Below are 12,828 nucleotides of genomic sequence, written 5' to 3'. Positions count from 1 at the left end.
GGGAGGGGCTAGAGGAACAGGAGTTCTCCATTAAAGAAGCCAGCTTCCAGGAGGGGAGTCTGAAGCTGAAGATCCAGACCACCAAACGCATCAAGAAGCCTCCCAAGAGTCTGGAGAACTACATCTGTCCCCCGGAGATCCGGATGACCATCAGACCCCCCTCAGGGGAGGGCCGAGGGGGCCGACTGGGGGGCCGCGCAGCACAGGACAAGGGACCCCCCAGGAAGAGGGTAAGGATACGTTTAGAAACGTTACTGGTCTGAACACACTGTTGCTAATGTAGCCTGTTGCTAATGTAGCCTGTTGCTAATTTAGCCTGTTGCTAATGTAGCCTGTTGCTAATGTAGCCTTAAATGATGCTGAAGCACTTTGAAATGTTCGTCAGCAGTCTAGAAGGGATTGATTGATTGGTTGCTTCCCAGAGAGATAGAAAGATCAGATTTTTCATGTTGTTAAATAGTTCAACATACTTTAAAATAAGACATTGAATAGTTATAAATGTTGTTTTAAACGTTAGCTGTGTTGGATTGACTGTTGGGTTGTCAGTTGCTCATTGCTGCTGAAGAGGGTTTTCTTATGTTCGCGTGACGAATTTGGTTCTTGTCTGCTGTTGGCTATAGCAGCTGAGAAGGGGATTGTAAGTGGATATATGGATTGTATAGATATATTGTGGATGTATATAGAAAGATATTTTCTGGTTTGATTGTCCATGTTTTAACAAGATTCCATAAGCAGAAAGCTTGAAGACTTTTAGCCATTGATAGAAAGGCCAGTAATGCAGTTTAAACGAGACACCGCACCTCTACCTCTCTACAACGCCACTTCATCGGTTTTCTGGCGGCGTGTATAAATACATTGTGTGTGTGTGTGTGTGTGTGTGTGTGTGAGGTCGTCTCCTCTAGAGTCATTAACCTGCATTGACATCTCTTGCTGTGTGCTCAGCTCTTCTCGTACACTGCATCTCGCTGTGTGTGTGTGTTCCTTTCATACACCCAGCACCTCGCAGACTCAGCTCTTTTCCCTGAAAAGCAGCCATCTTGTACCCAAGCATCTCATTATGAGCAATATTGTGTGTGTGTGTATGTGTGTGTGTACTAGTACAGAAGGGAATGGATCTTAGGTAATGGGTATGTCTTTCCCATTCTCCCTCTCTCTCGCTCTCTTTCTCCCTCTCTCTCGCTCTCTCTCTCCCTCTCTCTCGCTCTCTCTCTCCCTCTCTCTCGCTCTCTCTCTCCCTCTCTCTCGCTCTCTCTCCCTCTCTCTCGCTCTTTCTCTCTCGCTCTCTTTCTCTCTCTCTCTCGTTCTCTCTCTCTTTCGCTCTCTCTCTCCTATCTCTCAGTAGCTCCTTCGCTTCCTTGGTTACACAGGGTCAAAGTTCATAGGGTAATTTAAACCAGTCTCACACACACACACACACACACACACACACACACACACACACACACACACACACACACACACACATACACGCTGAGAATAGAGCTGACATCAGCAAATGACAGCTGGCCTCTGCTCTCTCCATTTGTGGTCACAGACCTCTCTCCTCTCCTCTTTTCTCCTCTCTTCCCCTCTCCTCTTCTCCTCTCCTCTTTTCTCTCCTCCTCTTCCGTCTCTCCTCTAATGAAATCAGCACGTGGCTTCTGTGTCTCTCTAACCTCTCCTCGTCTCACACACAGCCACCGTTTCAGTTTGGTGTCACTGTAGTGCTGTGTGTTGTGTGTTTAGGTCCTTAGGGGACTGTAGTGTTTGCAGTGAGTGTTTGACCTACTGTGTGTGTGTGTGTGTGTATGTGTGTGTTCAGAGCAAACATGCACTTTGACCCCCAGAGCGATCTCCCTCTCAGCCTGTCTTTCTCCCTGCTATGGTTGGCAGTTGTTGCCGTGGTGACAGCGACAGTAGTGGGCATGCTCACTGAGCGGGTTGCGTGGGTTGTTGTCATCTCCACCCTTTCTCTCTCTCTCCCTCTCTCTCCCCTTCTTCCCTCTATCCCACTATTCCTCCCTCCCGCTCTCTCTACTCCTCCTCTCTCCCCATCCCTCCATCCAGCTTTAGCTATCACTGTAATACAGACTGATCAACTGGAGAGGAATGGTTTAAACAGAAAGGGTCCAATATGTGTGTAGTGAAAGAGAGAGAGAAGTGAGGGGGGTCTGACAGAGAGCAGATGGACAGCCTCTCTCCTCCAAGGTATCGTGTCAGGGGCGGCCCTCTCTCTCTTTTTCTATCCCTCTCTCAGTATCTATTTCTGCCTCAGTCGTTGCCTCTATATCTGTCTCCAACCACCTCTCTCTTTCTTTATTTCTTTACCTCTCTCTCTGCTTTCTTTCTTTCTCTCTCTCTCTCTCTCTGTCTGTCTTTCTCTTTCATCCCTCTGTTGTGGAGTGGCAGATGGTGGAAGAGAGAAGAGAAGAGGCCAGAGTGTGAGTGATAGGGCGAGGGGGAAGAGGGGGGAGACAGGCATATGGAGAGCTTGGTTAAGGGACCCCCTCAGAGCGGGGGTGTGTTTGAGGGGGAGGGGAAAGGGGACAGGGATACAATAGCTGGTCATTAGGAGAGGGTTTTGACTCTTGAAGAGAGTGGAGAGAGGCCAGACAGAGGGAGAAACGGAGACGGACAGAGATGTTGGAAAATTGTGAATTATTCTAGAAAGCATCAGATTCTCTGTAGTGTCATCACAGTGTTTAGTGCCATCTCTGTAGTGTCATCACAGGGTTTAGTGCCATCTCTGTAGTGTCATCACAGGGTTTAGTGCCATCTCTGTAGTGTCATCACAGTGTTTAGTGCCATCTCTGTAGTGTCATCACAGGGTTTAGTGCCATCTCTGTAGTGTCATCACAGTGTTTAGTGCCATCTCTGTAGTGTCATCACAGGGTTTAGTGCCATCTCTGTAGTGTCATCACAGGGTTTAGTGCCATCTCTGTAGTGTCATCACAGTGTTTAGTGCCATCTCTGTAGTGTCATCACAGGGTTTAGTGCCATCTCTGTAGTGTCATCACAGTGTTAGTGCCATCTCTGTAGTGTCATCACAGTGTTTAGTGCCATCTCTGTAGTGTCATCACAGTGTTTAGTGCCATCTCTGTAGTGTCATCACAGGGTTTAGTGCCATCTCTGTAGTGTCATCACAGGGTTTAGTGCCATCTCTGTAGTGTCATCACAGTGTTTAGTGCCATCTCTGTAGTGTCATCACAGTGTTTAGTGCCATCTCTGTAGTGTCATCACAGTGTTTAGTGCCATCTCTGTAGTGTCATCACAGGGTTTAGTGCCATCTCTGTAGTGTCATCACAGGGTTTAGTGCCATCTCTGTAGTGTCATCACAGGGTTTAGTGCCATCTCTGTAGTGTCATCACAGTGTTTAGTGCCATCTCTGTAGTGTCATCACAGTGTTTAGTGCCATCTCTGTAGTGTCATCACAGGGTTTAGTGCCATCTCTGTAGTGTCATCACAGTGTTTAGTGCCATCTCTGTAGTGTCATCACAGTGTTTAGTGCCATCTCTGTAGTGTCATCACAGTGTTTAGTGCCATCTCTGTAGTGTCATCACAGTGTTTAGTGCCATCTCTGTAATGTCATCACAGTGTTAGTGCCATCTCTGTAGTGTCATCACAGTGTTAGTGCCATCTCTGTAGTGTCATCACAGGGTTTAGTGCCATCTCTGTAGTGTCATCACAGGGTTTAGTGCCATCTCTGTAGTGTCATCACAGGGTTTAGTGCCATCTCTGTAGTGTCATCACAGTCATCACAGGGTTTAGTGCCATCTCTGTAGTGTCATCACAGTGTTTAGTGCCATCTCTGTAGTGTCATCACAGTGTTTAGTGCCATCTCTGTAGTGTCATCACAGTGTTTAGTGCCATCTCTGTAGTGTCATCACAGTGTTTAGTGCCATCTCTGTAGTGTCATCACAGGGTTTAGTGCCATCTCTGTAGTGTCATCACAGTGTTTAGTGCCATCTCTGTAGTGTCATCACAGTGTTTAGTGCCATCTCTGTAGTGTCATCACAGGGTTTAGTGCCATCTCTGTAGTGTCATCACAGGGTTTAGTGCCATCTCTGTAGTGTCATCACAGTGTTTAGTGCCATCTCTGTAGTGTCATCACAGTGTTTAGTGCCATCTCTGTAGTGTCATCACAGTGCACAGTGAGTGATGTGTGAGTATGATTGACGTGTGTATAAATGATGTGTGTAAGGGTGTATGTTTTGTCACTGCAGACCAGTAAATGCGTGTGGCCCGTGTGTTAGTAGTGGAAGATGAATGTGTGTTTTCTGGTATAATGAACCTTGGGTCAACCCCTACATCACTCTCCCTGACAGATTTAGTAAGCAGTCCAAAACACACACACACACACACACACACACACACAGGGCCGTGATTGTGGTCAGAGCATGTGTGCCAGATTTAGCTGTTAATCCATGTCACTATCTGTGGAGGGAGATAAGGAGCTGCCAAAGCAGTCCAGTGTGTGTGTGTCTATTTTGAGTGCCTTAGTGTGTCCTGGATTTGGACACACACACTTATCTCGTCTCGGCAGCTTCTATGCTTGGTGGTCCCCTGAGCGTTGTGTGTCTGTAATGTGTGTTTGGGTGTGTGGCGTGCCTTTTTGATGTGTGAATTGATCCCAGGCGTGGGTGGCGGTTGGTGACCTGAGGGACTTGATGAGTTAATAAAAGCACATCTCTGTGTGTGTTACTTAAGAAATGTAAATGAGCTGTGGGCTGTGTGTTTTCCGGCTTGTCTTTCAGAAAACATCCCTGCCAACGGTCAAACCTTTCTGTTTCACCGACCAGGTGCCAGTCTCTTCAAGTGCTCTGTTACTGACAGTTGTGGCTGCGTCGCGTGATGTGTTGTTGTCTCTACCTTCTTGCCTTTTGTGCTGTTGTCTGTGCCCAGTAATGTTAGTACCATGTTGTGTTGCTACCCTGTTATTGTCATGTAGATACCATGCTATGCTGTTGTCTTAGGTCTCTCTTTTATATATTGTTGTGGAGTCTCTCTTCTCGTGATGCGTCCTATCTTTGTAAAATAAATGTAAATATCCCAGCCCCCGTCCCCGCAGGAGACCTTTTAGTAGGCCGTCATTGTAAATAAGAATTTGTTCTTAACTTACTTGCCTAGTTAAATAAAGGTTCAATAAAAAATGTAAAAAGCGCTCCAGACTGTAGTGGAGTGGAGGGGGTGGTGCCAGAGTGGAGGGGGTGGTGCCAGAGTGGAGGGGGTGGTGCCAGAGTGGAGGGGGTGGTGCCAGAGTGGAGGGGGTGGGGCCAGAGTGGTGTGTGTGTGCGCTTGGGCAGGGGTGTCTCTGAGTGATTTACCATCACAGAAACACCAGCTGTCCATCTGTGTCTACCCCACCCCCCACCTGAGTATGTGAGTGGAGCGGAGCAGGAGCAGGGAGTGGAGCGTGCCCAATTTGACTGGAGCACGGAGCGAGATTCCCAAAGGCTGGAGCGTCGGCCTCCTAGCCCGCTCCTATTTCGCTACAGTAGCGCTCAATCGAGCTCAGGGCATTCCTGGCCCAGCATGCATTTCTAGTCCACTTGTGTGCTGCTATAGGCCCTTTCTTTAGCTACTGTCATGGAGTTCACTCAATATTTTCATAAAGAAAAGGTACAAAATCAAGGGGACAAACAAAGATGAGGAGGACAAAGAGCAAGAGAGGGAGCGAGGTGATGTAGTGTCCACAACTAAAGAATCATTGTGGAATCTGAAAAGACCTGTATCCTGAATGTACTAACTGATGGTGTACTACGTGCACATGCTAACAGAAAGGAGCAAGGGGGGTAGCGTTAGTGTGTCATTGTAGCAAAGTATTTATAAATTAAAAATCAGATCTCTTAGAAGTTTTGTTCATTTTTGTTCTATTATCTATACAACAGGCCATCATTGATTTTGGCTCAATAGGCCTGGCATACAGTGCATTCGGAAAGTATTCAGACTCCTTGACTTTTTCCACATTTTGTACGTTACAACCTTATTCTAAAATGTATGAAATAATTGTATCATTTTTCCCTCATCAATCTACACACAATACCCCATAATGACAAAGGGAAAACAGTAAAAAAAACAAAAAACAGAAATAACTGATATTCAGTATTCAGACTCTTTGCTATGAGACTCGAAGTTGAGCTCAGGTGCATCCTGTTTCCATTGATCATACTTGAGATGTTTCTACAACTTGATTGGAGTCCAACTGTGGTAAATTCAATTGATTGGACATGATTTGGAAAGGCACACACCTGTCTATATAAGGTCCCACAGTTGACTGTGCCTGTCAGAGGAAAAACCAAGCCTTGAGGTCAAAGGAATTGTCCGTAGAGCTCCGAGACAGGATTGTGTCGAGGCACAGATCTGGGGAACTGTATCAAAACATTTCTGCAGCATTGAAGGTCCCCAAGAACACAGTGGCCTCCATCATTATTAAATGGAAGAAGTTTGGAACCACCAAGACTCTTTCTAGAGCTGGCCATCTGGCCAAACTGAGCAATCGGGAGAGAAGGGCCTTGGTCAGGGAGGTGACCAAGAACCCGATGGTCACTCTGACAGAGCTCCAAAGTTCCTCTGTGGAGATGGGAGAACCTTCCATAAGGACAACCATCTCTGCAGCACTCCACCAATCAGGCCTTTATGGTAGAGTGGCCAGACGGAAGCCACTCCTCTTAAAAGGCACATGACAGCCCGCTTGGAGTGTGCTAAAAAGGCATATAAAGGACTCTCAGATCATGACAAACAAGATTCTCTGTTCTGATGAAACCAAGATTGAACTATTTGGCCTGAATACCAAGCGTCATGGCTGGAGGAATCCTGGCACCATCCCTACTGTGAAGCATGGTGGGGGCAGCATCATGCTGTGGGGATGTTTTTCAGCGGCAGGGACTGGGAGACTAGTCAGGATTGAGGGAAAGATGAACGAAGCAAAGTACAGAGAGATCCTTGATGAAAACGTGCTCAGGACCTCAAACTGGGGTGAAGGTTCACCTTCCAACACAGCCAAGACATCACAGGAGTTGCTTCGGGACAAGTGTCTGAATGTCCTTCAGGGGCCCAGAGCCTGGACTTGAAGCCGATCAAACATCTCTGGAGAGATCTGAAAATAGCTGTGCAGTGACGTTCCCCATTCAACCTAACAGAGCTTTGGAGTATCTGCAGAGAAGAATGGGAGAAACTCCCCAAATACAGGTGTGCCAAGCTTGTAGCGTCATACCCAATAACCAGTTTTTGCTTTGTCATTATGGGGTATTGTGTGTAGATTGATGAGGGAAAAAAACAATTGCATCCATTTTAGAATAATGTTGTAACATAACAAAATGTGTCAAAAAGTGAAGGGTCTGAATACTTCCCGGAGCTTTCCGTTTTGATCTGGTTATTTTGCCTAAAACCCTTTAGGCCTCTACCTAATAGAAAAAACAACGCTGCATCGCTGCCCAGCCTGGCAAGAATGACCCGAAGTGTGTTTAGCATCCCCAGTGGCTCTTCAAGTGAGGAGAGGATATTCTCCACTGCTGGTCTGCTCTCCAGTCACCATCGCATGACCCTGAAGCCACAGACTCTTGACAAACTCTAGTTTCTAAAAGTCTAAAAGTGAATTCAAAGTCACTGTAGACTGAGCCTAATAAGGAATTTCCTGTTTAATCTGTATTTAATTCTAAGTAAGTCACAGCCTATATGCGCAATATATGGATTAGAATGATTTAATACAACAAAATGTTGTTTAAATGCTGAGCGATTTATGTCCCTACCAACCTAGTGTTGCACTCGCAAATGCTTCACAATGTAATTCTTTGTAGGCTATAGCTTTGAGATGATATATCCCAAATAATACATTTCCATTCCTACCTGTCTGGCTCTGACCTATTTAGAGTGTTTATATGCTGTTTAATATGACATGTAGCCTATTTCAAATGATGAGTGTTTCTTACATTTACATTTTTTCATTTTTATTTATCCTTTATTTAACCAGACAGATTTGTACCTTGTCAGCTCGGGGATTTGAACCTTTTGGTTACTAGTCCAACACTCTAACCATTAGGCTACCCTGCCGCCCCCTTTTCAGATTTATTCAAATACTTTTCATTTAAATCATATGGTTTGGTTTCCATAGGCTACTTCAAAACCAAATGGTAGGTCCAGGTAGTCACAAAAATAGATGGTGTTGGTTAAATGGTGATTTTAATGAATGGAGCTCATGAGTTTCTCCCTGTGAGCGCGATGCGGTTTTTAGCGGAGCGGTTGGGAAGGACGTGGAGCGCCAGAAAGCACCGCTCCATGAGCAATGAGCGGGACTTCCTACCGCTCAACTCCGCTCACATGCTCTGCCCCCCACTGCCACACACACACACACACACACACACAAATAAACCTGAGGGCATGTATGACCGTGCAAAATGGTCAAAACAGACTGTGTACACACACACACACACACACACACACACACAAATAAACTTGAGGGCATGTATGACAAACACACACACACAGTTCCACTCAAGCTCTGCTGCTTCCTAATCCTATCTGCTTGTGCTGCAATGTGAACACCTCAAATGAAAGCATGACTCTGCAAGGTCACCCCCAGTGAGAGAGATAGAGAGGTACACACACAAACTGGTAGGCTGGCTGCACAGAGACAAATAGACAAGGTTAACTCTGGCCCTGTTTGACCTTCTGGGCTCGTGGGGAGAAGAGCAGGCTAGGGAATATTGACTGGACCAATAGTGTGTCTTTATGTGAGGGGGTCATGGTTGAGACAACTGTAGTCTGGCCTGGCCTCCACTCGCTCCGCTGTCTTGCCCTGAGGGGTTGATTGTATGTGCATGTGTGCTTGTGTGTGTGTGTGTCAGTCAGAGGGACTAAGCAGACACGAGATCCTCAGATGACAGGAGTGTTGTAACATTCCGGCTGGGCTATGGGAGCTCCGGGTGCCTCTACGACCACAGCAACACGCCGGCCCTGCTGTGGTAGCACTATCCCACCTCACACATTCCCACTGTGCTATCCAAGTGCTATTCACAGTGTGTGTGTGTGTGTGTGTGTGTGTGTGTGTGTGTGTGTGTGTATATGCTGGGGACAGAATGTGAAACTCTAGCCTCCTAACACATTGTCTCTGCTGTATGGTGACCCCTCACCTCTGACCTTTCAGAGGCTGATGCAGCTTCACCATGGAAACCACAGCCCAACAGTAGTTGGTACAGTAGAATTGTTCTGACACCTACAACACAGAGACAGTTAGGTATGGGTAAGGCTACCTACAACACAGAGACACAGTTAGGTATGGGTAAGGCTACCTACAACACAGAGACAGTTAGGTATGGGTAAGGCTACCTACACATCAGACACAGTTAGGTATGGGTAAGGCTACCTACAACACAAAGACAGTTAGTTCGGTATGGGTAAGGCTACATACAACACAGAGACAGTTAGGTATGGGTAAGGCTACCTACAACACAAAGACAGTTAGTTCGGTATGGGTAAGGCTACATACAACACAGAGACAGTTAGGTATGGGTAAGGCTACCTACAACACAGACACAGTTAGGTATGGGTAAGGCTACCTACAACACAAAGACAGTTAGTTCGGTATGGGTAAGGCTACCTACAACACAGAGACAGTTAGGTATGGGTAAGGCTACCTACAACACAGAGACAGTTAGGTATGGGTAAGGCTACCTACAACACAAAGACAGTTAGGTATGGGTAAGGCTACCTACAACACAGAGACAGTTAGTTAGGTATGGGTAAGGCTACCTACAACAGAGACAGTTAGGTATGGGTAAGGCTACCTACAACACAGAGACAGTTAGTTAGGTATGGGTAAGGCTACCTACAACACAGAGACAGTTAGTTAGGTATGGGTAAGGCTACCTACAACACAGAGACAGTTAGGTATGTGGCAGGGGAGGTGTGGGGAAGGAGAGTAGAGACATGGGAGGCAGGGAGGGGGACGGAGTGGGAGGCAGGGCGAGGGAAGACATGGAAAGGGGCGGAGGGGGAGGCGGAGGGGCAGAGTATTGACTTTCACTGTGTCTCACTTGAAGCGTAAGTGTGTTTGTCAGTGAAATGAGATCTCCCCATCAGCTGTCCGCTAGAGCCCGCCTGTCAAGTGTGTGTGTGTGTGTGTGTGTGTGTGTGTGTGTGTGTGTGGTGGGACGATCTCCTTTCATCGCTGCCCTATCAGCCCTTGAACCTGTCCCCATACTGCTACCTTTCTCCCCCCCTCCATCTCCCCCTCTGTCATTCCATCTCTCTTTTTTATTTACTGTCTGTTCCTCTCTCTACTTTCTTCCCTCACTCTTTCTTTCCATCACTCATTTATGTCAGTTAGTCTGTCAGTTAGTTTGTCAGTTAGTTTGTCAGTGTCACGACTTCTGCCGAAGTCGTTGCCTCTCCTTGTTCGGGCGGTGCGCGGCGTTCGACGTCACCGGTCTTCTAGCCATCATTGATCCTTTTTTCATTTTCCATTGGTTTTGTCTTGTCTTCCCACACACCTGTTTTCAATCCCATTCATTACCTGTTGTGTATTTAACCCTCTGTTTCCCCTCATGTCTTTGTCAGAGATTGTTTTATTGTCAGTGTAGTGTGATTGTTGTATAGGTGCACGTCGGGTCCTCGTACCCATGTTTGTGTGTTTACGTACATTTAGTGTTATGGAGCATACTCCGTGGACTTTATTAAAAGACTCCATTTTACACTCCATTTGACTCTCCTGCGCCTGACTTCCCTGCCACCAATTACACCTATGCATGACAGTCAGTTAGTCTGTCAGTTAGTTTGTCAGTTAGTCTGTCAGTTAGTTTGTCAGTTAGTCTGTCAGTTAGTCTGCCACTTAGTTTGTCAGTTAGTCTGTCAGTTAGTCTGTCAGTTAGTCTGTCAGTTAGTTTGTCAGTTAGTTTGTCAGTTAGTCTGTCAGTAGTCTGCCAGTTAGTCTGTCAGTTAGTCTGTCAGTTAGTCTGTCAGTTAGTCTGTCAGTTAGTCTGTCAGTTAGTCTGCCACTTAGTTTGTCAGTTAGTCTGTCAGTTCGTCTGTCAGTTAGTCTGTCAGTTAGTCTGTCAGTTAGTTTGTCAGTTAGTCTGTCAGTTAGTCTGTCAGTTAGTTTGTCTTAGGACAAACGCACAGCTATTTTTATGACTATAGTCATGACGGTCTTTTGTAGTGGTCCAGACACTCTCACACACACACACACACACACACAGCTCAGTGTGTGTTTGTGGATCTATGACAGTATGATAACCCATAACTTCTGTCTTCTGTAGTGCTCTGTGGCTTTTCATCTTCTCCCTGTTCTCTGCACTGCTCTGTCGTTCTCAGACTGTGTGGAATGTTGCTGCGTGTGACCTCTCACGTACCTCTTAGAGAGAGAGGGGGGAGAGGAGAGGTGGCAGCTGCAGTCATGTGCCCAGGTGGAAGCTCACTGACACACACACATACACACACACACAAACTCTCTCACACACAGAAAACCAGTCCTGTGTTCAGAAATGGTGTTCCCTTCCCTGCAAGATGCCTGTATGTAAATGTGTGTGTGTGTGTTATTGTGTGTGTGTGTGTGCCAAAGAGAGAGAGAGAGAGAGTAAGTGGAGTGCTGCCTGACACAAAGGCATTATTGTTGGTGTGCTTGGGCTTGAGGGCAGGGAGTTGTGTGATTGGTTAAGACCATTGTGTGTTGCTCCCTGCCCTTTTTCCATCTTTGTGTGTGTGTGTGTGTGCACGTGTGTTTGTGTCTGTGTGCACGTGTGTTTGTGTCTGTGTGTATATGTGCACATGTGTTTGTGTGTGTGTGTGTGCACGTGTGTGTTACCTCTTCTAGAGTTATCAGGTCACCTAGGGACAGAGAGTAGAGGAATCACACAGTGATAGAAACACTTTTGGTTTGACCCTCCTGTCCTAAATTACCCATCATTCCACACAGGAAGTCCTCATCCCTCAGGGCCTGAAGCAGCTTAGTGGCTAGGCATTGCTTCTTGCTGTACTGGAGCTTGCCTATTAGGTCCTGTTCACAGAGTACAGGGGATGCATTGGAGGGAATGTTGTGTGTTGTTTATACGTTTTGGGAGCACTGGTCCTCTTTAGTGAATAGCCTGGGATAGCTATTAACATGTGATCTCATGCTTTCATATAAGCAGAGCGTGTGTGTGTGTGTGTGTGTGTGTGTGTGTGTGGTGAATGGCTATAAGAGCATCGTTTTAGAACGGCAATTACAGTGCTACAGCGATTATCACTGTAATTGCACACACACACACACACACACACACACACACACAACATAATGCTAATGACACGGATTAGACACACGTATAAATGCACACACTTACTGACATGTGTGTGGCCGTACACACACCACACACACACACACACACACACACACACACACACCATACACTGTCAATAATGGTAACGACAGGCATTAGAAGTATGCTTTGTATAGCATGTAAATGTGACGACCTTTCTGCAGGGGACCCTCTCAATTCTGATTTCATTGCACACTTTGTCTCAACCAATCACAGGCTTTTGATGAGACTTTGTCAGAGTCATCTTTGTAGGATAAAGATTCATTCATACTAGTAGACGCTCATTTGACGACCGTGCACATCCCTCACCTTCCACGTATGACTTCTTTAGATGTATCAGGAAAGCCTTGTAAAGCTTGTTTTCTTTTCTAAAACACAGTGCTATACCCACGGTTGCCTTAAAGAAGTCATGGACAACGGTGGGAAGGGGAAGGCCGTTTTTCAGAGATGGTTTATTTCACTGGACACTGTTTGAACTGGTTTAAATATCTTGTTCACATCGTCATTGAACACACACACACACACACACACAGAGTTCCACAGACTGTCCCACCTTGAGCCT

The 12,828-nt window shown here is 46.3% G+C and overlaps 1 protein-coding gene across 1 annotated transcript in view; it reads left to right on the top strand.

Annotated features, from left to right (window-relative positions):
- Positions 1-12,828, top strand: part of setbp1 (SET binding protein 1) — a 37,956-nt gene that overhangs the window by 172 nt on the left and 24,956 nt on the right. The window contains 1 exon segment of the mRNA XM_042320167.1: positions 1-230. This exon segment is cut by the window's left edge and continues 172 nt beyond it. Within this exon segment, the coding sequence (XP_042176101.1) occupies positions 1-230 (230 nt within the window).

The sequence above is a fragment of the Oncorhynchus tshawytscha genome, linkage group LG04, assembly GCF_018296145.1.
Source record: "Oncorhynchus tshawytscha isolate Ot180627B linkage group LG04, Otsh_v2.0, whole genome shotgun sequence".
Classification (NCBI taxonomy): domain Eukaryota; kingdom Metazoa; phylum Chordata; class Actinopteri; order Salmoniformes; family Salmonidae; genus Oncorhynchus; species Oncorhynchus tshawytscha.
Note: the sequence above shows the minus strand (reverse complement) of the source record. Positions and strands in the feature narration are given on the sequence as shown.